This window comes from Diplodia seriata (genome assembly GCF_021436955.1).
Source record: "Diplodia seriata strain FDS-637 chromosome Unknown scaffold_2, whole genome shotgun sequence".
Taxonomy (NCBI): Eukaryota; Fungi; Ascomycota; class Dothideomycetes; order Botryosphaeriales; family Botryosphaeriaceae; genus Diplodia; species Diplodia seriata.
In genome coordinates this window covers 175,562-197,884 of record NW_027117309.1, presented here as the reverse complement: position 1 = coordinate 197,884, position 22,323 = coordinate 175,562, and the positions used below count along the sequence as shown (strand labels likewise).

At 58.8% G+C, this 22,323-nt stretch overlaps 8 protein-coding genes across 8 annotated transcripts; 3 read left to right on the top strand and 5 right to left on the bottom strand.

Annotated features, from left to right (window-relative positions):
* Positions 1–2,283: 2,283 nt before the first annotated feature.
* On the bottom strand, positions 2,284–3,264 carry SLS55_001455 (uncharacterized protein; the record flags this gene model as incomplete). Its single annotated transcript, XM_066772949.1, has 2 exons — positions 2,284–3,067; positions 3,128–3,264. The coding sequence occupies 2 exons, from the start codon at positions 3,262–3,264 to the stop codon at positions 2,284–2,286; spliced, it is 921 nt and encodes a 306-aa protein (XP_066635516.1).
* Positions 3,265–3,493: 229 nt separating this feature from the next.
* SLS55_001454 (uncharacterized protein) lies at positions 3,494–4,831 on the bottom strand (the record flags this gene model as incomplete). Its single annotated transcript, XM_066772948.1, has 5 exons — positions 3,494–3,737; positions 3,792–4,219; positions 4,272–4,401; positions 4,456–4,726; positions 4,777–4,831. 5 exons carry the CDS (start codon positions 4,829–4,831, stop codon positions 3,494–3,496), a joined length of 1,128 nt encoding a protein of 375 aa, XP_066635515.1.
* Positions 4,832–6,058: 1,227 nt separating this feature from the next.
* On the top strand, positions 6,059–7,700 carry SLS55_001453 (uncharacterized protein; the record flags this gene model as incomplete). Its single annotated transcript, XM_066772947.1, has 6 exons — positions 6,059–6,198; positions 6,249–6,527; positions 6,600–6,893; positions 6,956–6,972; positions 7,053–7,269; positions 7,451–7,700. 6 exons carry the CDS (start codon positions 6,059–6,061, stop codon positions 7,698–7,700), a joined length of 1,197 nt encoding a protein of 398 aa, XP_066635514.1.
* Positions 7,701–8,208: 508 nt separating this feature from the next.
* Positions 8,209–9,412, bottom strand: SLS55_001452 (uncharacterized protein; the record flags this gene model as incomplete). The annotated part of the gene is made up of 2 exons (XM_066772946.1): positions 8,209–8,239; positions 8,436–9,412. 2 exons carry the CDS (start codon positions 9,410–9,412, stop codon positions 8,209–8,211), a joined length of 1,008 nt encoding a protein of 335 aa, XP_066635513.1.
* Positions 9,413–11,014: 1,602 nt separating this feature from the next.
* Positions 11,015–11,947, top strand: SLS55_001451 (uncharacterized protein; the record flags this gene model as incomplete). The annotated part of the gene is made up of 2 exons (XM_066772945.1): positions 11,015–11,281; positions 11,330–11,947. The coding sequence occupies 2 exons, from the start codon at positions 11,015–11,017 to the stop codon at positions 11,945–11,947; spliced, it is 885 nt and encodes a 294-aa protein (XP_066635512.1).
* A 1,980-nt stretch (positions 11,948–13,927) lies between these two features.
* On the bottom strand, positions 13,928–15,302 carry SLS55_001450 (uncharacterized protein; the record flags this gene model as incomplete). Its single annotated transcript, XM_066772944.1, has 3 exons — positions 13,928–14,136; positions 14,267–14,669; positions 14,841–15,302. 3 exons carry the CDS (start codon positions 15,300–15,302, stop codon positions 13,928–13,930), a joined length of 1,074 nt encoding a protein of 357 aa, XP_066635511.1.
* An 874-nt stretch (positions 15,303–16,176) lies between these two features.
* SLS55_001449 (uncharacterized protein) lies at positions 16,177–16,856 on the bottom strand (the record flags this gene model as incomplete). Its single annotated transcript, XM_066772943.1, has 2 exons — positions 16,177–16,338; positions 16,392–16,856. The coding sequence occupies 2 exons, from the start codon at positions 16,854–16,856 to the stop codon at positions 16,177–16,179; spliced, it is 627 nt and encodes a 208-aa protein (XP_066635510.1).
* A 1,759-nt stretch (positions 16,857–18,615) lies between these two features.
* On the top strand, positions 18,616–22,059 carry SLS55_001448 (uncharacterized protein; the record flags this gene model as incomplete). Its single annotated transcript, XM_066772942.1, has 4 exons — positions 18,616–19,107; positions 19,155–19,449; positions 19,600–20,676; positions 20,813–22,059. 4 exons carry the CDS (start codon positions 18,616–18,618, stop codon positions 22,057–22,059), a joined length of 3,111 nt encoding a protein of 1,036 aa, XP_066635509.1.
* Positions 22,060–22,323: the final 264 nt, after the last annotated feature.

Sequence of the window (22,323 nt, the reverse complement as noted above, 5' to 3'; positions counted from 1 at the left end):
CAACTCAAGCACCACACCGGCCAACGTTTGCGCCCTTGATTCCACACTGAACGATGTGGGGCGGAGATCAACCGCCTATTTCGGGGGGTCGCTTGGCTTTGAGGCGCAGGACGTTGGCCCGGACAACCTGACTCTGGACCCCAACACCAACTCGGCGCCGCATTCCGAAGGGGACGCCATCTTTGTATCACATCCCACTCGACAAGCCACTTGAGAAATGCCGGCAGCCGGATTGTGTACACCGAGCGAGGACGAATGCTACAGGCAGCGCCGTGTCGTCTCCCGGGGGAAGGTGACATCAGGCCTAGAATCAGGACCTGCCACTGCGTTTTCAGACTGCGACACGCGGGCGCAGTTTCGCATCGCCTACCGATGCCTGTCATTGGGCACGAGGTACCGGTTCTGTAGGAGTACCTTGTTGGTGAGGAAAAACCCCCTGCGGCTGTCGGACTCCGGGAGTCTTTCTGTGAAGAAGTAGGCGAACACGAACGTTGCACGTAAATTTAGTCACTCTCTCTCAAAACTCCTGCAAACGGCGGTTCAAATGCCGTATCCAACTCTCTTGAGTTCCGTATACAAAAAGGGAGGGCTGGCACCTTCTCAAACTCCCTTTCCATCCCTCTCATCAGTATCAGTTTCTTTTAAGTCCCCGCATCTGCTGTCCTTTCTGTTCAGGCTTGCACTTGGACAAGCCTCCTACTGTCATTACACGCACTATCCGTCTCTTGCAGGTCAAATAAGACGATTTAGAGCATTCACGATGATGGTATAGCCCTCTTCCCGATTCGGAAACTCCGCATATACTCACATCCATCCCATCACAGATCCGCCTCACCACCCTCCCCCTCCTAACCGCCCTCGCCCTCGCCCTCCCCACCTCCCTCTCCCCCCGCGCCGCCGGCTACTTCGAAAACTCCATCGTCACCAACCCCTCAGCACTCGCCTGGTACTCACCCGCCTCCTCCTCCTCCGACACCACCACCACCACCGCCTTCGCCGAAACCTCCTCCAACAGCGGCAGCACCTCCGCCTACCAATGCTTCACCACCTACCCCGCCATCACCTCCTGGCTCCCCTTCGCCGCCCTCTGGACCGCCTCCTCCCCCCTCATCGCCGCCGCCAACCCCTCCACCCCCACCGCCCCCACCCTCCTCCACACCGCCATCCTCACCGTCGCCGCAACCACCTCCGTCGACGCCCGCCTCATCCTCGCCACCATCATGCAAGAATCCGGCGGTGCGCTCGCGGTGCCCTGCACGGGGACGGGGAACTGCGGAATCATGCAAGCGGCGCCGGGGTCGGGGTCGTGGCCGGGGGCATCGGTCGAGGGGATGGTGAGGGACGGCGTGCAGGGGGTGGCGGGGCGGTGGCCCGAGGGCGGACCCGGGCTGGCGTATTGGCTGGGCGTGTACGGCGAGCCGTGGCGGGCGCTGCGGGCGTATAATACCGGGAGCGTGCCGGATGGGGGCGACTTGAGCGCGACGGGGGGCGTGGGGACGGCGAGTTATGTTGCGGATGTGGCGAATAGGTTGGTGGGGTGGGATGGGGTGACGAGGGGGAGTTGTTGATTTTTTTTTTTTTTTTGGATTTTTTGGGTTTTGGTGGTGGTGGTGGTGGTGGTGGAGTGGGTAGGGAGACGGGCGGCATGTTCTTTTTTTTTTCTGGTGCTTTTCTTTTTCGTATGGTGGTGCATCTGATTGCGGCGCTGCGGCCTGGTGTCGTTGGCGTTTTTGTACTTTGATCGAGCATCCAGCATGGTACAGCTCCTTCGCGCAGCCGATGGCTAGCGTGGATCTGTTTTGCTCATGTCATAGGTAGTTAAAGCTATCGTCCGAACGAGAATGTCGAATTAAAAATTCTATATACACGTCCGGACGATGGCTTTAACTACCTACGTATTTTTCTCTCTAAGAATGAGCTAAGGTATAGTTACGCCATGTTCTGCTATTCTTCGCGCTAGCCATCGGCTGCGAGAGGGGGCTGTACTTTGCTCGTCTGACGGCTGGAGTTGGAGTAGTCATCCGGATATATGTGGAATGAAGTCAATGTCGACGAAGACTCTGGAAATGACATTTGGGGAGGTCCCCGCAAGTTTTACTCGAAAATTAGAGCATTGGTTTGCAACAGAAGATGCTCATTCAACCCGTATGATTCTAAAATATAAATCCCATCACGACTTTTTTGCTCGCTATCTTTTTTCAAACATCAACACTTGTAACCTAAGTCAGCGCTTCAAATGCAGCAATGCCAACTCCCAAGCATACAGCCAGACCACATCCGGCTTTATCTCTGGCCAGCAAGCCTCCGCTCCTGGACCTCGGACAGCGCGCGGCTGCCGCTGACGTAGGCAACGAGCCCGACGGCGACGGCGGCCGGCAGCGTCTGGAAAAGGTTCCAGGCGGTGTAGTAGAGGAAGAAGATGCCCTCGAGGGCGAGGATGGAGCCGAAGAAGAGGCCGTGCGAGACGGGGGCGGCGCCGAAGGCTTTGGGGGCGTGGGCGACGTTGGCGCCCAGCATGGCCCAGACGCCGAAGAGGATGGGGAGGGCGGCGACGACGGCGGCGGTGAAGAAGAGGGTGATGACCTTGGGCGGGTTTTGCGGGTCGTCCTTGAAGATGTGGTGGATCTCGTCCTTCTTGCCGTAGCGCACGGGCGGCTCGGGAAGCGCCAGCGGCGTGTTGGGGTCGCGCGCGACGTCGAGGTCGAAGACGGCGGAGTTGTAGGGGGTGGAAGAGCCGAAGGAGGCGATGATGAGCGAGGCCTTGACCGGGGATTCGGTGGTGAGGAATTGGGCGGCGAGGTCTTTTTGCGTCTGGTGGGGAGGTGTTAATGTTCGGATGAATGCATTGCTGAGGGAGCTTGAACGTACCAGCTCAATCTTGCCCTTGCCATTGTCCTTGACACTCAGAGCAAACGAGTCCTGCAGGCCGGTGGCGGGGTCGGTGAGGGTCAGGAATGCCTGGTGCGGACGCTGAGCCTTCTTGCCGTCGAGGGTGGTGACCAGCAGCTTGAGCGTGTCCGACGGGCCCAGCGCAACGGGCTTCTCGATCGGAGAGTTGGGGCTGAACCTGCAGAGAGCTGGGTTAGCGGCTGGGACGGGTCAATGGCTGGATATCAGGCGAGCGCACTTCTCCTTCAGGCCGCTGCCGATGCCTGCGCCCTTGGAGGTGATGGTCAGCGTCGCCTCTTCAAAGCCCCAAGACGAGGCAGCGGAGACGGCGCTAGCTCCGACGAGCAGCAGCGATGACAGGAACGAGAAACGCATGGTCGGACTTCTGCGTGGGCGATGCTGGGCGGAGGGGAGCGTCGTGGTGTTGCTTCGCTGGAGCTTTGGCTTAATGCAACGTACTCGTAAGCTGCCGTGCGCACGGGCCACCCGCCTGAACCCACGCGTCCGCCGCAGCTTCTCCGCCGACAATCACGCGTCACAGCTCATCCGCAAAGTCGTCTCGCATCATGAATTCGTCCTCTTCAATTTACAGCTACTGACATATCTAGTTGTGGATCTTCGCATGCAGGCCCGGCAGGATCTCCAGGTCCTTCTTCGTGTACTCGTACTTTCCATCCTCGCTAATCTTCGGCGCCTGCGTCCTGCGCTGTTGCTGCGTCTGCCTGACCTTCACCCACTCCTCCATCGTCAGGTGCTGTCCAAGCTTGGTGAACTCATTCTCTTCCAGCCCCAGGCGCTTCAGCAGCCCGCTGTTCTGGAGCGGGTCAAGGACGACATGGTTGTTCGGTCTACACACCCCATTAGCGCCGTTGCGTCTCTCCCAAACACGCGCAAGCACTTACCGCGCAAAGTACAGCACGCCCAGCCTGTCAACATGGGCCTGGTCGTCCGGCGGCGCGTGCACGCGATGGACACTGCTCTTCAGGTAGCCGCCAGTAATGGCGCTGAGGGCGTCGCAGATGTTGATGGTGATGGTCTCGTCCTGCGGCTTGACCCACTTCCACTGGCCCTGGTTGTTGAGGATCTGCAGCGCCGCGACGGGCTGCCGGAACAGCAGCGTGATGCTGCCGAGGTCGGTGTGCCCCGGCGAGAAGAGGCTGCCTATCCGCCGGTTCTCCTCGGGCGTGCGCGCCTTGTAGTGCATGTACCGCAGGTGGTCCTCGCCCCTGTCGTCGTACACGTGCTCGCGCACCAGCTGCTCCTCGTCCGGCAGCTCGAGGATGATGGCGAAGAGGCGCAGCAGCTTGTTCACGACGAGCTCGTGGCATTTCTGCGCGCGAGTTGGTCAGCACTGAAGTGGATTGGAGGCCAGAGGAGCTTACCCGGCTGAATTGCTCGATCTCGTCGATGTGGTCTGAGAGGACCGGCGGGTGCTGGCGGTTGTGGAATCCATCGAACTTGGGGATGTTGTACACCTGGATGTTGTCCTTGACACTGCCATCTTCCGTAAGACTGATCCTCGATTAGCTTTTGGAAGTGCTGGAGAAACTGATAGACAGCACCCACTTCCGCAGACCAGCAGGCCTGTATCCGTTATACTCTCCGCTCTCGAGGGCTTTGATGTTGTGGTACTTCAGCTTCTCCTCCAGTGGCAGGTCATAGAACTCGCGGCCCAGCGCGAATTGCCTGTCGACCTCTTCTTGGCTAATGCCGAAGTTCTTGACGTAAAAGAAACCAACGTGCTGCGCCGCGTAGGTGAGCTGCTCCGCGAGCTTTTCCTTGCCGCCCGGCTTGTCGAATTGGCTGAGGTCGAGCGTGACGAGCTCGGCCCAATCGACTGCGTAAATCAGTATTTGGACAAGCAGCAATTGGAAAGTGCTCACTGACGGTCAGCCTTGGTCACTGGGACCTGCTTGTATGGTGAGATTGTCTTCCCCGGCATTGTTGCTTTTTCGTTTTTCAGAGCGCGTAGATCCCGTAGATTGAACGTCGGTGTTGATTAACTTCGCTAATGCACGACAGTATAAGTACTCCATCCCAAGCTCCTCTCCGTCTGGTCGCCGACCACCCGACAGCTACCCCTCCAACGTCGGCTTTCAAATCCACCCAGCATGATATCACCGATGCCGGCAATCACACCATATCTAATCTCCATCCAATGCGCTCGCGGCCTGTCTACCGGCGCCAGCGAGAGTGGAGCCCGAGATTGGGGGCAGCAGTGAGGGGCGGCAAAGCGCCAATCCTTCCCGAGCAGCTTTGCATGAGGAGAACCCGAGGATTAGCAGACGTCGAAGGTAAGAGGGGCGCGAAGGATATATGATTGGACGGCGTGGTTGCGGAGACGCGTTGTTTGGTGTGGTAGAGCACGCAATGCGGGGAAGCTCTTACAACATCGGCGCTGTCGCCGTTAACCACCTTTCGCTATCTCCGACACTCGTATAGCATTGTACACTGTGATTATGCCTTGGAAAACGCCGAGCGCTGTAGAACCATGGCTTTGCGCTTGGATAATGGGTCATCTCTTTAAGTTCATTCCATGGCCAACATCTGTTCTCTTGATGGCCCAGAAGACGGTACTCTCAATCATTTGCAAGTACTCAAGATTGTAGAGAATAATTATGGCCGTACGGTTTCCTGGTACCAACAGGTAAAGCTGCGGCTGTCAAGTTCTATCATTCATGTCGAGCACCTGAGACTGAGCATGTCAAGCAAGATGAAAACCGGTAAGATCAAGACACCAAGAAGCTATATAGCAGACCATTGATGGTAAGATAGATGCAGAGCCCTGGTATTCTGCTAATCGCACTCTGGCGAACCAAAAGAAGTCACTTGCCAGCTTTGTCATCATAACAGTGATAGGATGAGGACGCCAAACAAGAAGCCTAGTCCAAACAAGCTTCCTTCCCGAAGCTATGACCTGGCCCATGTAAGCACGGCTAGAGATGGACGAGTGCCGCCCAAGCACGCAAGCCGCATGCTTGAGCGGCACTGGCCCTGGCGCCACGCGGCTCGTGCAACTTGTTTGAACTCCCTTGCACTTCTGTCTTCTTTCTGTCTTTGCTTCCGATACTTCGTTCTGGAACCGTGTCGTACTCCGTTGATGCTCATTTTCTGGCACTCTGGCGTCGTCCGTCCTTGACTGGCAGTATAAAGACTTTCGGCCGGCACGATGACTGCTCCAAAGACCGGCCGCGTCTACGAAACGCAAGCAGAGATGGATGTCGAGAAAGGCCAACCAAGAACATTCTGGGGTGTCGTCAAGGAGGTGTTCAACTGGTATCCATCCCACTATCCTGCCCAGGAGCGAAAGTGAGTGTTGCATAACCTCCGAATGCTCCCGCAAACTGCTCACAGATAAGGCTCCTGTTCAAGCTCGATCTCTCAATTCTCATCTTCGCATGCCTGTGCTGTGAGCTCCTCTTCCTACCTCCGCGTCTGTGCGATCCCTTTCTGACAGTAGTTCCTGAAGTCTTTACCAAATACCTCGACCAATCAAACATCAGCAATGCATACACCTCGGGGATGAAAGAGGATCTCGGCCTCTACGGCAACGAGCTGAACTACTTCAACGTAGCCTACTTCACAGCCTACGTCATCGCCCAGATCCCCATGCTCCTCCTCATCTCCCGACCCAAGCTGTACGTACGCACCCTTGACCCCAGCGCCACCATGAAAGAAGGAGAAAAGGCATCTAATTATCCACTCTGCAGCGCGCGATACATGCTCCCGACGCTGGAGATTGCGTGGGGCGTGCTCACGTTCGCCCAGAGCCGCGTCACGAGCGCGCGGCAGCTGTACGCGCTGCGCTTCTTCGTCGGCCTGTTCGAAGCGCCCGTCTTCGCGGGCACGCACTTCATCCTCGGCAGCTGGTACCGCAAGCAGGAGCTGTTCAAGCGCGCGGGCACGTGGTTCATCTGCAACTCGCTCGGCACCATGGTCAGCGGCTACCTGCAGGCCGCCGCCTACACGAACCTGTCCGGTGTGGCTGGACTGTCGGGGTGGCGGTGAGTTTCTTCTCTCCCTCTCTCTTTCTTCCGCTCTCAACGAGGCTGACGTGTGGTCACAGATGGCTGTTCATCATCGGTATGGAAATCTTTCCCCTCCCCTTCCCTCCCGGGAAACGTGATTCATTGTCCTGACTGACCACCAACTTCCGACACTAGACGGCATCTTCACTCTCCCCGTCGCCCTCGCCGGCTTCATCATCTTCCCCGGCATCCCCGAGTCGCCCAAGCCCGTCTTCCTGACCCACGCCGACGTCGCCCTCGCCAAGGAGCGCATGGCCGAAGAGAAGGTGCGGCCGCCGGGCAAGCTCGGCCTCGACGTCTTCAAGCGCAGCCTGCGCCGCTGGCACATCTACGTCTTCGTCTTCTGTTACATGTGCGTGTTCCCCTCCTTCCCTCCCACCCTCCCACTCTCCCCCCAGTCAAGCCCCAGCCGAACCCACCCCCCAAATAAACCAAACCAAGAAGCCCCGCCCTCCAGCGGTTGGTCACCCAAGATTCATCCAGAGCCCAGCCCAGCCCCCTCCCCCCTCGCTAACACCCAGCCAACCGCCCAGCTGCATGATAATATCCTACTACCCCGCCGGCTACATGAACCTGTGGCTTAAGGCGGAACACTACAGCGTCCCGCAGATCAACAAGCTGCCGACCGCCCTCAACGCCATCACCATCGTCTCGTCCTGGCTCGGCACCACCCTGGCCGGCTCCGTCTACCCCGCGTGGGCTGTGTATTCGGTCGCCATGGCTGCCTGCGTGTTTGCGAGCGCTTGCATGACTGTTTGGCGCATTCCGGTTGCGTTGAAGTGAGTGAGAAGCTTGTTCCCCCCCTGTTCTTCCCCCCCTGGTGGGTGGTGTGGTGGTGTGTGGTGGTGTGTGGCAAGCGGCGGGGGTGGTGGGTGAGTGGTGGGTGGGTGCGGGCGGCGTGCTGTGTGTATGTGTGTGTGTGTGTGTGTGTGCGGTGCGCGGTGCGCGGTGTGGTGTGGTGTGAGTGTGTGGTGGATGGTGCGGTGCGTCTCTGCGCTGATGTTGGAAGTATGGGAAAGGAGAGAGAGGTGGTGTGGATTGCGGACTCGGGTCGTGAGAAGAAGAAGGTGACTGTGCGGCGTGCTGATATGTGGATAGGTTCGTCGCGTGGTATGCGTTTGGACTCGCTGGATGTTCCAGCCCGATCTTATACTCTACCGTGAATACGGTACTCAAGGATGATGCGGAGGAGCGAGCGCTCACAGTGGTAAGCGTCGTGCGGATCTGAGAAGCTCGTGGCAAATTAGCTAATTCTTTTGGGCTTGTTCCAGGGCGCTATGATGTCGTTTGGCTACAGCTTCAACATATGGGTCCCTCTGCTGCTTTTCCCAACAGCAGGAGAATGGGGAGCACCGCAATGGAAGGCGGGGTGGCCAAGCAGTCTTGCTTTTTTCACGTTGTTGTGGGCGGGTTTTCTTACCGTCATCTGGTTGCACGCGAGAGAGAGGAGAGAGGACGCTGAGAGTGACTCTGCGTAACTTAGACCTGTCTTTACGAGGGAGGAGAATTGAAACATACCAGTATCCATCCTCCCCCATGTACTTAAAGAACGCGATCACCGCGGGATGCGTCTCCTTCTCCTTCTTCTCCTCCGGCTCCGGCTCCTGGCCGAAAGCCCGCAACTTTTCCTTCGCCTCCCAATCTTCCCATTCAAGAATACTTTGCTGGAATGTCCCACTGGACGATTCCCGCTCAAGCTGTCTCTTCCTGGCGTGCGACCCCTGGGGCTTCTGCTGCTTGACCACCTTGGACGGGGTCGGCCTCGGCGGCCGGGACCGCACACGATACTTGTCAGGGTTGCGCTTGTCCGGCCTCCAGAGCTTGGCCACCCTGTCGGCGATATTGTTTCCCTGCACGCCGCGGTGTGACTTCACCCAGTAAATCTCAACGGTGACGCCGCACTCAAACAGTGCGGCGTCACGATCAACGATGCTCTGCATCGCCTCTTGGTTGAAGTCGTGGTGGATCTCGGAAGATCCACCCGCGGCTGTCAACTTCCAGAGGGCGTTGAGCACCGGCGTGAAGTCGGTGAGGATCTTGACGACCTTGATGGCGCCCGGATGCTCCTTGACTTTGTCAAGGCCCACAGCGAGTGCGGAGTCCAGCGCGCACACCTCGGCGTTGCCGCTGCCCGTGATGTGCAGCAGCATCTTGCCGACCTCCACCCACCTCGACGTGGGGTCCTTGCGGTAGACCGCCGAACAGCTGCACCAGCAGTCGCCGTCCTTGTTGTACGGCTCCGAGGCCGACCCGTCACAGAAGATGGCCAGCACACCCTCCTCGTACTCGCTGCATTTCTTGCCATTCAAGATGGCATCTTCTTGGTCCTCGATGATGATGGAGCTGTGAAGCGCTCCGTCTGGAGCGCGCAGGAGGAACTGCGGCGGCAGGGCGGGAATGGAGGCGGGGGTGGCAGCAGCGGCGGCGGCGGCGGCGGCGGCGGCGGCGGCGGTGGCGGCGGAGGAAGATGCGGCGGCGGGTGCGGCGGCAGACATGTTGGTGGTGGTTGTGGTGGTTGTGGTTGTGGTTGTGATGGTTGTGGTGTTGGTGTCGGGGTGTCGTCGAAGAGAGCTTGAGAGAAAAGAACCACGGGCAAGAGCTCATATTAGATCGCGCACAAAGATCTAGAAATCCGTTCTCAATCTAGAAGGCGCTGACACGGCCAGCCTTTCAAACCAGAGCGCGCGCCCGCAACTGGTGCCTTGCGCTCTCTCCTACCCGCGCCCTCACTCTTGCGCGCCTTTCACCAGCGCGCGCGCGTTCCTCCTACGTGCCTTCTTCGTCTGCGCTCTCCTTCCGCGCGCTTTCCAAACGCAACCCGCGATTATGCAGAGTTTTCTCTGCCAACAAGGTGCATTGGCTCATCCTGATATGGGTGTTCTGCAACTCGCATTTGCACGGCTGTCTTCGTACCAAGCTCTACACCTGCGTTACAGCTGACGTTCCAATTATGAGTGAGCTGATGCTTGGAAGCTCTATATACCCATAGCTGACCTGTCCAATTGAGACGAAGCTGCCGCCGCTATGTCGGTGTGGGTGCGGCTCACGATTCCACTTGTATGCCCGCACATCACTTCCGCCGCAAATCTTCCATAGACCGTACTCAAGTACAATCAGACTATCAAGCTTCAGATTGTTCGATTTTATCTTGGAGAGTGCCTCGACATAGCTTGAGAGGGCAGTTTTCCGCGTTTCATTGCGAAGTGCTCGAAGCCTCTCTTCGCAGCACGTCGCATCTACCGCCTCATTATCGACCTGTGAAACGCAGGTTTGAAGTGAAATGAGACAGGCTGCTTGGAATTTGGAGCAGAAAGAAACAGGCGGCGGCAATTCCTTTTTCCAAACCATCCATGTATGCCCTTGAGGCGTTCGTCCGGACAGAGATGATGCCGTTTGGTGGAACATTTGCATCTTCGCAAGTGCTCCCGCTCCACTAGTCTACAGCAATTAATCTTGAAGTATTCGAAATACAATCCGCGTTGACGAGCACTTGTTCAAAGTAGTAGCTACCATGTAATTTCACCTTTATATAAGTGCTCCAAGCAACTCCACAACTCATCAGCGGTAAGCCGGTAGACATGTAGGAACTCATGTCGCTTCAAAATCAGTGTTCAGTAGTACAGAAGTGCTGGGAGTGGTTCAGAGGTCAAATCCGGAATGTGTACGACAGTTTGCGTAGAATATCTTGAAGTGAAGCGGTAAGGTGAAAAATGATTCGAAAAAGGAAAACCAGGCAACGCGACCTCACCTAGGCATCGACTACCCAAACCGCGTATGAGGCAGGCGCGACCCGTCGCCCACCACTGTATATAAGAGCGCCCGTCGCCGCCACCAAACAACTCCGCTCCTCGCCGCGACGATTTACCGCGCCTTCACCACCACCACCGTCATCACAGCGCGCGCAAGCGCACCCGACCCGACTCCTCACCACCATCTGTAAGCTCTCTTCACCCGCCCCGTCGTCTGACGGCGGGGCGGGTGTCAGCTCACTCCAGAATATCCATATTACTGATTGTCGGCAGCATCATCATCATCACCGTCGCCCTCACCAACCTCCTCCACCTCCTCCACCTCCTCCTCCGGCGCGCGCCGCCACCATGTCGGACCGCCGCCTCGGTCCTCACACCATGCCGCAGCTGCTCGCCGCTGCCGCGCCCGCCAACGCCGGCCCCCCTACGTGGGACGACTTCGCCCCGCTGGCCGACAAGTGCTGCGCACTTGTCGGGATCGCCAGAGATTTCGTGTCCGCGCGCGAGTACGCGTCGGCCAAGGCCTTCGCGACGAAGTTTTCGGTCCCGCGCCCGGAGGACTCGGTCCTCGCCCTGTTCTGCGACGGCTCCGCCTCGCGGTTGATCCCGGCGGGCGTCGCGCAAGCGCGCTCGGGCGGGAAGCCGTGCAGGATCAAGTTCTAGAACAGGAAGTGGGCGAGTTCGGGCGTCGCCTTCAAGAAGAGCAGCGGGGACAAGGGCTGGGTGATGCGGGGATATCCGGGGGAGGACCTCTGGTCCAACGTGAACGCGGAGCTGGATGCCTTTGGCAGGGCGGTCGTTTTGGCCGAGCAGCGCCTGCTGCAGGACCTGACGATCGACGAGGTTTTCGTCTTCTCCGACAGCCTCACCGTCCTGCAGGGCATCCTGGAATTGCCCTCCACCCGCAGGCTGCCCAATTGGGACCTTCAGCTGCTGCTGGAGGTCATGGAGGCGCTTGTCAGGCTTGCCGAGCGCGTGGAAGTGAGGCTCTTTTGGGTCCCTTCGCACTGCGGTGTGGAGGGCAATGAGAAGGCCGACAAGGCCGCTGCAAGCGCGCGCCCGGACGTCCTCTGGCCGAAGGCGTACCCCGTCCAAACGGGCAGCTTGAATAAGTCCAGGAAGGTCGGCTACGTGCGCGCCGCGGCCGCCGGCCCCCCGAAGCATTCCGGTCCGGCTGAGAAATACTTGCAGCGGCGGCTGGAGAAGAAGAAGATTGCGGAGTACGAGGGGAGGAGGGCGGCGGACTTGGCCGTGTCGAACGCGGTGTTTGAGGGGTATTGAGGGCGGGAATGGCGGGGATTGGGGTGGGAGGGAGAGGGAGGGAGAGGGAGGGAGGGAGGGAGGGAGCGTCGTTCGGGACGCGGATGCGGAGGAAGCAGATTAGATACCCATTTGCGGAGAGCTGAAGCGTCGATCAGGACGCGATGATGGAAATGAGACTGAATTCGGCGGCCTGACAAATGATCCCGCTCTTCTCGTTGTGACTTTGCCAGTGGTCTTTGCATGCCGTATACCCTGTTTAGGGTGGAGATGGCGCAAGCTGCCGAACAGTGGAAGTGAGAGAGGGTGGGGTGGGGCACAAGCGCGGGTCGGATTGAGGGCATCGCACACCCACCCAACACAGCGGAAATTTTTTCATAATGCTATAATAAGCCATGGCTGTATGTAGGCCAGTAATGCACGCCTCTATGGTGCGTAGACGCTCTGTTCTATGTCCGCGTCTACCAAAAGATCGTCCGATGTCAAGATCTTCCTTCAAGATCTTCTACCTAGCCTCCCTCCATCACCGGTCAGCGCACAGGTAGGCAACCCACCCGGGAAAAGGGCAAAAAAAAAAAATGTAGGAGGAGCCGCCAGGAATCGAACCTGAAACCCTCTGTAATGTTGCTACGATGTGACGGACACCCGGTCAACGTCAACTGTGGTCCGTACCACTCCGCTTGGGGATTTCACGTAACGAGGCTAATTTCGCCCTGACCGGGGTTTCGTAGTGGCAGAAATGCTCGCTGGGGGTCCTTATATACCCCAACTTCCCCAGATTTTGCGTGTCAGCAATTTCTCGCCCATGGCAGCGTCCACCCTCCCCCAGCGTCCACCCTCCCCCGTCCATTGCCGGCTAGCGTACAAGTGGGCAAAACGTTTGAACAAAGGGCAAAAAAAAGGTCGGGGGAACCGCCAGGAATCGAACCTGAAGCCCTCTGGTTCCCAAGGAGGATGTTCCTGCAGTATGGCGGACGCCCAGTCGACGTCAAGTGTGGTCCGCACCACGTATCGTTTGGGGATTTCACTTAGTGGATGCTAATCTCGCCCTGACCGGGGTTCTGCAGTGACAAATTAACTCGCTGGGGGGTCTTAAATACACCAGCTTCCCCCGGATTCCGTGAGCCAGCAGAATTTCTCGCCCATGGCCGCGCCCACCCTCGTCCGGCGCTCCGCGTCACTGCGTCCGACCACCTCCACCTTGCCGCCTCATCACCTTCCCGCTTTGCCGTCTCTTAGCCCTACCGTAGCCGTCATGACTGCGCTCACCTTGGCCATCTATTGTGTGCCACAATATAGCAATTTTCGCTCGTTCCGGGCGCGCTCTTCCCCCGCTCCACACCACCCTCTCACTGCAACTTTTCGGCCGTTTACGCAACGTCCACCTAGACAGAATATCCGGTACGCGCAACTCTAAGCTTCTCGTCAACGGTTCCCTCAGCGATTGGACTCCACGGCCCAGATTTACCTACGCGATGACAATATCGAGGTCCAAAACTCCATTTGGCTCAGCCGCGAATCAGCCTTACGCTTCTCAAAACGGCCACCTGCCTAGCCTTCCAAGATCGCCAGACCCGACCCGCCGGACCACCTACCCGCTCTTCCCGAGAACCCCACGCGACGGGTACATATGCCGACCGGGGGCAACGCAACGTCGTCGGTTCCTTCGGAGCAAGCCAGCACGCCATGCCCATTTCCGGCTACGACGGCTTCCACAAGCGACGCGACCAAACCTCTCAAAGACAGCAGCTGCCGTGCGGGGTCTTTCGAAACCACGACAGGCGAGAGGTCGCTCACGCAAAGATGTTCGGAAATCCACTGAAACATGGACAATTTTATTAAGTACAGTACAGACACTCGTATACATAATTTTTGATGACGAACCAGACACTGGACATACACACACACGCACTTCCCGGATCAATTTTAACAGCCCCGTCCGTCGGTCATCACATCACAGCTACGCCAGCCACGCCTCCCCACACTCACACAGAGACACGCTCAAGCAGTCTTGGCCGTCTGCGACCACCAAGCGCCGGCCTGCAGCCTGTTGTTGCTCTTGGCACGGCCGGCGCCGTTCCGCTGCTTCTGCTTCTTGCTGGCGTACTCGTCGGCCTTGTGCTGGAAGATGCTGCCGTCGTAGATGCGCCGGACGTCTTCCTTGCGCATGACGCCGTCGTCGGGCCACAGCAGGAGGTAAGTGGCGAACCCTGCAGGATCGACACCGTCAGCTCCCACACTCAAAAAAAACTACGCTCCAAAGCTCCAAGAATACCGTGGAGGGGCGTGAATCGAAGAGGGGAGAGAACAGAAAAAGAAAGGAGGGGGGGGAATACTCACACTCCATCGCCGTCGCCGCCGCGCCAAAGAAATCCAGCACCAGCAGCTGCCCGCGCCACAACCTCACCAGGTCCCACGCGTCGAGCCCGCCCTTGTCGCCGTCGTCGTACTTGGCGAAGATGTCCTCGAACTGCTGGGGGCGGAAGCGGCCCTCGTTGTCGTACGCGTCGGAGCTGCTGCCGTGCTTCTGCTTGTGCACGCGCTCGGCGTAGATGCGGAAGAAGGGGTCGGGCAGCACGTAGTGCGGCACCGTCGGGTACGACAAAGCCCCGTGGATGATGACGGCGACGAGGAGCGAGAGCGGCAAAGACCAGCCCCATTTGCGGCAACCCACGTACGTGTCGCGCGGCCAGATGACGTTGTCGCGGTCGGGGTCGAAGTAGTGGATGTGTTGTTGGAGGACCTGTGGGGGAGGTTGGTTGTTGGGGTCTTTGGCGAGGAGGAGGGGGGAAGCGATGTATTGAGGCCGAAATCAAGGGCGAGGGGTGGTGGGCATTAATCGAGAGGGGCAAGGACAACAAATAACCACACACACACAAAGACGACACGAGGGAAATAGGAAAACAAAACTCACAGTCTTATCCTGATGCTTCCGCGTCCACGCCGCGTCCACCGTCCCATTCGGCGCCTCCCTGCTGGCCGCAATGGTCGCGCGCGCGGTGCCCGGGTCCAGCAGCGCCTCGACGTCGCCGGGGATGTACGGCGTGCGCTCGAGCGTGACGGGCGCCTCGTCGATGCCCGTCGCGTACGACTTGCCCGGCGGGTACGCCTCGATGGCCCGCCCCACCAGCTCGTACCCCTGCTGCACCTTCTCGTCGTCGATGGTGCTCTGCGGCGGCGACGGCGGCACGTCGCCGTGTTGTTGCTGCGACTGCTGCTGCCCCTCTGAAAGGTGCGCCACGTTGGCGTACGACGACGGCGCGGACGGGTCGACGTTGGTCGGCTTGGGGGATGGGGGGGATGCCATTTTGGTCGTGTCTTGCTGTTCCTGTTTCTGTTGGTGTTGTTGCTTCTGGGAGTGGGATTTCTTGGGCATGGCTGATGGGAGGAGGAGAAGAGGGTTGGGAGTGCGGTGGGGGAGAAGAAGGGGAAGAAAGGAAAGGGAAGGCGGACTTGGAGGTCGAGTTATTATGATTGCATGGACGCGGAAAGCGGGGACGGGACCTTGTTGAGCGCGGGTTCTGTTGACAATTACATGCCTTGTGAGTCGCCCGAACCACGGCGACGATGGCCTGTCGTCATCGCGAGCCGCCCGAAGGAGCAAATGGCCTGAGCTTTTGCAGCGCCGGTTGGCATGTGAAAGTGACGATCGCGGATGACCGACATGGATCGCGCCGCTCCGACCGGATCAGCGCACCAACGAGCTGCGAGTGATATATCATCGGTCCCTGATCTCCCGTGAGCATGCCCGCTTTGGCACATTTCTGTCGGCGGGGGACCGTTGCCCTGGAACTCGAGAGACGCTCGGGTTGAGGGAAAATCAGTCCATGCAGAATTGCAGCGAGAATGGCATTCACTGGACACTCGTCCTTCGGGAATCGTCAACAGTCAATTTTGCATCCTGCCGTGGCGTGCGGGGTCCGCCGCTAGATTGTACTAAAATAAAGCATGCCAGCAAACCGTTGCATGCATGTGAAAGGCTCGTAACTCGTCATAGCCGTCCCAGAAGAGTAAGGACAGGCTTGGGCCATCTACATTACGGGGTATATTTAAAGGTCGTACCGCCAAAATCATTATCGTTCGTCGTGAAAAGGAAAAAGGCAGATGAGGGTGCCGATATTTTCGACGTCCACCCGCCTGTACATGGACCTCGAAACCCAAGATTCGATTCATCTCGCATTCTCTCGCATCGCAAAATGCCGCCTGCGCCGAAAAGCCCGAAAGTCTTGTCCGGAAAAGGAAGAGTCGGCTCAGACGTAGTACCTGCGCGAGCTGTGGTGGGAGCGGCGCGGGCTGCTCGAGTAGCCATAGTCCCGGCTTCTGGGACGGTGGCTGTGGCGAGAGACGTGGGTGGTGCGCTTCACAACGACGTCTTCGCCGCGGTGGTGACGGTGCACCAGAAGAGCAAGGAGCTGCGGGTCAAAGTCAGTGCTGCGCTAAGCATGCGCATCGTGGGACGACTTACGAAAGAGACGAAGAAGAAGATGCAGTTCATGATGCCGAAGGCGAAGCAGGCCTTGAGCATGGCGCATTCCTTGTTCGGGTGGAAGGACCAGTCGGTGTTGAGCTGGAGGCCGAGCCCGCCCGCAACACCGAGCGTGATGTAGAAGGAGTCTCGGTCGAAGTTGGTGCAATTGGCGTTGGAGATGCCGCGCAGCTCGTAGACGGCGGCAATGAAGAGGCCAAGGAAGCCCAGGTCAACCAGGGCCACGAAGAGCGCAGAGTGGCGGGCGCGCGTGTAGGTGATGAGCGTCGCGATGCACCATGCTGCGCCAAGCACCGAGGCGATGAACAGGATCAGGATGAAATCGGGCGTCAGAGCATTCATCGACGTGTAGCCATGCACGAACCAGGCGAGCATGCCCAGAGTCGGGATGAGAGTGATGATCTGGAAGATCCGGGTCGAGATGAAGAGCAGGCTGGAGAACATGGCGGCGACTGCGGCGATGGCCGATCGATAGGTGAGCTGAGTTGGGCGCGACGGTTGACGACAGCAGGTGAGGAAAGCCGGGTTTATATGCTCAATGCATCGGACGGCGATCGGGCTGCGAGAGTTTGCTGCTGGAGGGGTGGACCTAGCACGCAGGTGGGGAACAATGGCGCTGCTGTCTCTTAGCGACGGCAGCTGGGAGAGAAGGCTTTGTATTTGCACCGGCAGAAGTGACGTAGCACGAATAGAAGGCCGCCAGGTGCCTTCGGTCAGGCCAGGATTTCTGCACGCCGAGCGGATGGGTTCGCCAGCCTCTTCTTTCCCCAGCCTTCTCTGTGCCCGCCCGGTACTTTGTGATTGGTGGACAGCGCGGGAGATGGACTGCTGCGGGGAACGCTCAGGCCTACCGCTGCCGTCACCTCGCCGAACACCAACCACCAGACTTCCGCTTGCTTTTTGCCGGCTGCGCGCCTGCCTGGCCGCAAACCATGGCGCGATGCAACAATTCTCCTGCGCTGCTCGCTCGCGCCGCCTGGGCTTGGACGGCTGCCATTCATGCCGAGCGGCTGACGCAGGGCGGCCGTTGCATCACACAAAGCTTGCCTAGCCGGTGAAAGGCTGCGTCGTGGCGTGCTGAAACACGACGGCACGCGTCACGCCAGGCGGCACACGAGGTGAGAGCGGCGCGACGAAACGGAGGATGCGGTGGTGATGAGGGCAATTACAGAGGCACAGCGCGCTGATATATGATTGCTGCTAAACGACGCTGCGCCAGGTGTTCGCGGCTTGCGCCGGGCACTATGAAACGGAGACAGCCCCTTTCGTGGCAGGCAGGCGCAGGCGGGCGGAGGCGAGAGCGCGACGCCATGCCGCTCTGGGGAGCTTCCTTATCTCCAGCACCACCACCGCCCCAGCGACCACGACCCAACCCTCGGCTCCGCGCATGGCTGCGTCTGTGCCTGTCCTGCGCCGCATGGCCACGGCCAGCCCGTGCTGGGGCCCCGTCAGCTATCACTTGCGCGCGTAGGTATATTGGCCCGCTGCATGTGGTGGAACGTCGACCTGCGGTTTCGAGCGCCACGCAAGGGAGTGCGCCCGCCTCATATAGCCATGCTCCACCGCCGTTCTTCATCGCTGTCGTCTGGTCGATCGCCGTCTTTCCTTCCTCTTCGCCTCGCCGACTGCCTGATCGCCCGACGGGCCTTGGTCCCCCGGACTTGTTTCAGCCTTGCGTGCTGCTAGTCAGGGCCCAAAATCGCTCGCACCTGCCCGCCGCTCTCGCCTGATCGCCGTGACTCGGCTGCCATATTTTAACCTCAGCCCAACTGTTTCTCACTAATAAGAGGGCCTGCCCTCCTTTCTTTTGTCCACTGTTCCCGTCGCCCTGGACGCGTGATCCTCATCTTTGGCCCCAGGTGAGCCAGGCGCTCCTCCTGTACCTTGTGGGTTTATTGCATAAGCAAGCCTACTCATTTGCCGGGCTTTCCCAGGAGCCGGATTGAGCGTCCCGAACTTGTGCGCGGCGCTCAAGTTGCCTCTTCACCACGCTTTCTTGGCTTCTGAAATTATATGTGACCGGCCCCCATCAGCTGCCAGAACACTGCATTGCCTTTGCAGCCTCGCTGCCAATGCTTCTTCGTCTTGGCCCCACCGACGATCCTCACCCGAGCTGATAAGCTGACCTCGCCGCCAGCCGACCGCCGACATCCTTCAATTCAATACACTTGTGTAGCTGCTTTGAGCTTTGGACAAAGTCACCATGTCGGGTCGCGGCGCAACGAGCCGCAAGGCTATCAAGAAGAATATCGAAAAGACAGAAAAGAAAAAGGAGGCCAAAGACTTTGCGGATGAGCTGGCCAGGCCTCCCTCGGAATCCGGATGGAACCTTCCACATCGAGGCACATCCACACAGCGCCGAGGCTCCATCACCGCTGCAAGTATCAGTACCCATAGTTCCGACAAGTCCAGGGGAAGCGACAAGCTCAGAGCCGCCACTCCCGGCCTGTTCGGCAACGAGATAAAGGATCCCAAGAGATATGCAATCAAAGGAAAGGAAACAGTGGCCCCGAGAGGCCGGGGTGGTGGGGTTCCGCCCAAGACCGCACAATCAGAAACCCATCATTCCAACACCAGCTATGACTCGGACCTGGCTTCTCCAACTCAGCTGTCATCACGGGAAAAGGTTTGGGCAAACATGAGGATCTGGAATGGAAACGGCCAGCCGACCCAGCGATGGAGAGGATTCGAGCACGTAGGTGGAGTGTGTCCCGTTTGGAGATGTGCGGCTAATCAGTTCAGGATTCGGACATGTACATGCCCTCGGGAGATTGCCTGGTCTATTTCGGCGAAGACAGCGGTAGCCATAACGAAGCTCGTCCCATGCTGCGCGTCCATGTCGAGAAGCTTCAAGAGGCGCGGTCGTCTTTTCTGAGCAATCTCGTCACTTACGGCGAAGTTGACCAGGAAGAATACTCGCCTCCGCCAAGTGTTGCGGGCTCCGCAACCTCCCCGCCCGCCTACCCTCTGACTTCATCCAATCTGGGCTATCTTGACGAAGACACAATATCCTCGGTTCGAGACACTTCAGATCGTGGTATGATGTCACCCACCCGGCAGTTGGCCCCTCAATCCCTGCGGTCTTCCGAGAGTGCCTACGGAGGCAAACCTCTGTTCCGAAACCCTCATCTTTCAGCCTTTCCAACGCCGCCCCGTTCACGAACTCAAAGTGACGTTGCATCTTCAGCAGATCTGAGTAATCAAGAAGTCGAAATCACGCACGAAATCTGGTTCCCGGCTCCTTCCTACATCAAGACCCCCCACGCACAACGCCGACACCACCTCGCAACCCGGAACTTCCTTGCTCTGCTGTACAACAAGCCAATCGCCGGAACGGATCTGTTTGAAACGCTTTCGGAACTTCAGATGGTCATGGACATCATGTACGAGTTGAACGAACCAAACAGGCGTCCCAATGTGGCCGCAATAATCGTGGACTATGTCGTAGGCAGACGCCTTGACGATGTCAGAGGCAGCCTGACGAACGCACTCAGCTTGCTTGCATGGAGCGAGAAGCTCGACGTTGGATGGGAACAGGGCTATCTCGAGTCGTATGTTCACGTTGTGGGAATGCTGACGCGGAGCACATTCGAACGTCCCGAGTTTAAGAGACTCTCGCCTGTGACACGACACAACCTCGAGAAGGCCTACAACGGCATGCAGATCAAGATATTGAATGCGGAGGAAAAGCTCAGCACCTTTTCGTTCCCGGATTTGTGGCACCTGCCCAATGTCGTCGCCAACAGTGCAGCATTTAGAGCATCGGAGGCCTTCCGTGGCTGGCTCAAGCAATATTTCACCCACAAGTACGAGCAATGGCCTCCGAAGACGAACCAAAACGGGCACTGGGTCACCAGAGAGCTTGTCCAAAAGCTCCAGGGCGACTTCGGTGCCATCTATGACGTGCTCGTCAACCGTGACATCATCTGGACGGACAACGAGGCTCGACATACGCGCAAGTGGGAGATGGCGAGCAAGACGGCTTTGACGGATATCTTCTCACCTGACCTGCCGGGGATGCCGATCACGGATATGCTCATCAGCTTTGATAACCAGCATAGCTATCTGCACATCCCGCACCCGTACCCGCTTCTTCCTCGTCGAGTGTCCTCGCTCACAGCCGCACCGACCAAGAAGAAGAACATCTTCGGTCTCAGCAAGAAGGACAAGGCGGCAGCCGCACGAGATCCTTCCGAGCAGATGAAGATTTCGCTGGCCTTCGGCGATGCTACGAACATCAACAAACTGGGGATGATGCTTGAAGGTAAGCCTTTTCCATTCTCTTCCGCGCCCCCAGCCCGACTCGACATCAATCCGAACCCCTTCCACTCGACGAATCCATCGTCAAAATCTTCCAACATCAGCGAACTAATCCATTCCCCCGCGCGTACCACCCACAGCCAACGACCTCCGCGACGAGTTCCTCGAGTACGAAAAGGCCGTGGCGGCGGAGCTGCGCGACGTGCCCGCCGCCGACGCGCGGCTGGGCCGCTGGCTGCTGCTCTACGGCATCCTGCAGGTCCTCTCCACCCTCTCCGTCGACACCGAGGGCCTCAAATACCGGACGGCCGGCAATCCCGACGTCCAATATTTCACGTCGCCCTCGCTTGACAACTGCCCGCCGTGGCCGCCCGCCCGCAGCCTCGCCGGCACCCGCCGCGCCCCTTCGGCCGTCTCGGTCCGCGAGGCTTCGCAGCGCCAGAGCCACTGCTGGACGGCACCGCTAAGGTGGGATGGAGGCGGCGCGTTCGCCGTCGAGATGAATGCGGATCCGGCTGTGATGAATGATGTTGATGGCGGGAGGAGCGGCGGCGGGGGTAGCGGCGGCGGCGGCGGGAATGACAGCACCCTGAATATACTCCCACCTCCACCGATGTCTCCACGTAGCGGCAGCGGCACCCAGTCTCCCCATCATCATCATCATCATCATCACAACAACCACCACCACACCCACCGCATCTCCGAACTCGACGGCCGCCTCCTCAACGACCGCGACCGCAAGCTGCGCATGCACCAGTTCGAGCAGAAGCTGCTCGCCGCCGGCGGCGGCCATGAGCGAATCAGCCCCCGCGACGTCGTCGAGTTCGACGAGTATGACGAACTGCGATACGGTGGTGGTGGTGGTGGTGGTGGTGGTGGTCGCGACGTCGACGACGATGACGATGTCGACGATGTTAACGACGACAACCTCCTTCCTCCGCCGCTGCGCTCGCCGCCGACCTCGGCGTCGTCGCGGTCGCGGCAGCAGCAGCAGCAGCAGATGTCGAGGTCGGCGTCGGCGCAGGGGAGACGGGGTGCGGCAGAGAAAGAGTACGGTGGTGGTGGTGGTGGTGGTGGTGGTGCGAGGGAAGAAGCGAGGGATAGAGAGAGGGAGTACCACTACCGGGGCCGCACCGAGCAGCGGAAGGGTACTGCAGGGGGTGGCTTTGGGCATGCGAGACCGGATGTCCCGCCCCGCAGCCCGTTTAGGACTAGTCCGCCTGGGTCGAGGGCTGGTCTCGGTGGTGGTGGTGGTGGTGGCGGTGGTGGCGGGTTGAGGGATCAGAAGGAGATGCCTAGGCGGTTGATGGAGTATTTCGTTGATGACGATTTGGTCGAGGTGGAGGGGGAGAGGGAGGGGGAGATGTTGCCGGGGTATGCGAGGTGAAGTTTGTGAGTTGCTGTTTTGTGGTGGTGGTTTCTCTTTTTTTTTTCCCCCTTTGTTTGGGAGAGAGAGGGGGGAAGAGTTCTGTGCGTAATACCCGTGTGTGCGCGTTGGAGGAGGAGGAGCAGGAGGAGATGGCAGAGCTTGCATTGTTTCGTTGTTGGATGAATCACATTGTTGTGTTGGTTTCTTTGTTGCCGTTGGAGTAACATGTTGGGCTGGGCATTTCTGTGGTGGGATTTCGATTCCTCACTTGCGAATATGCTG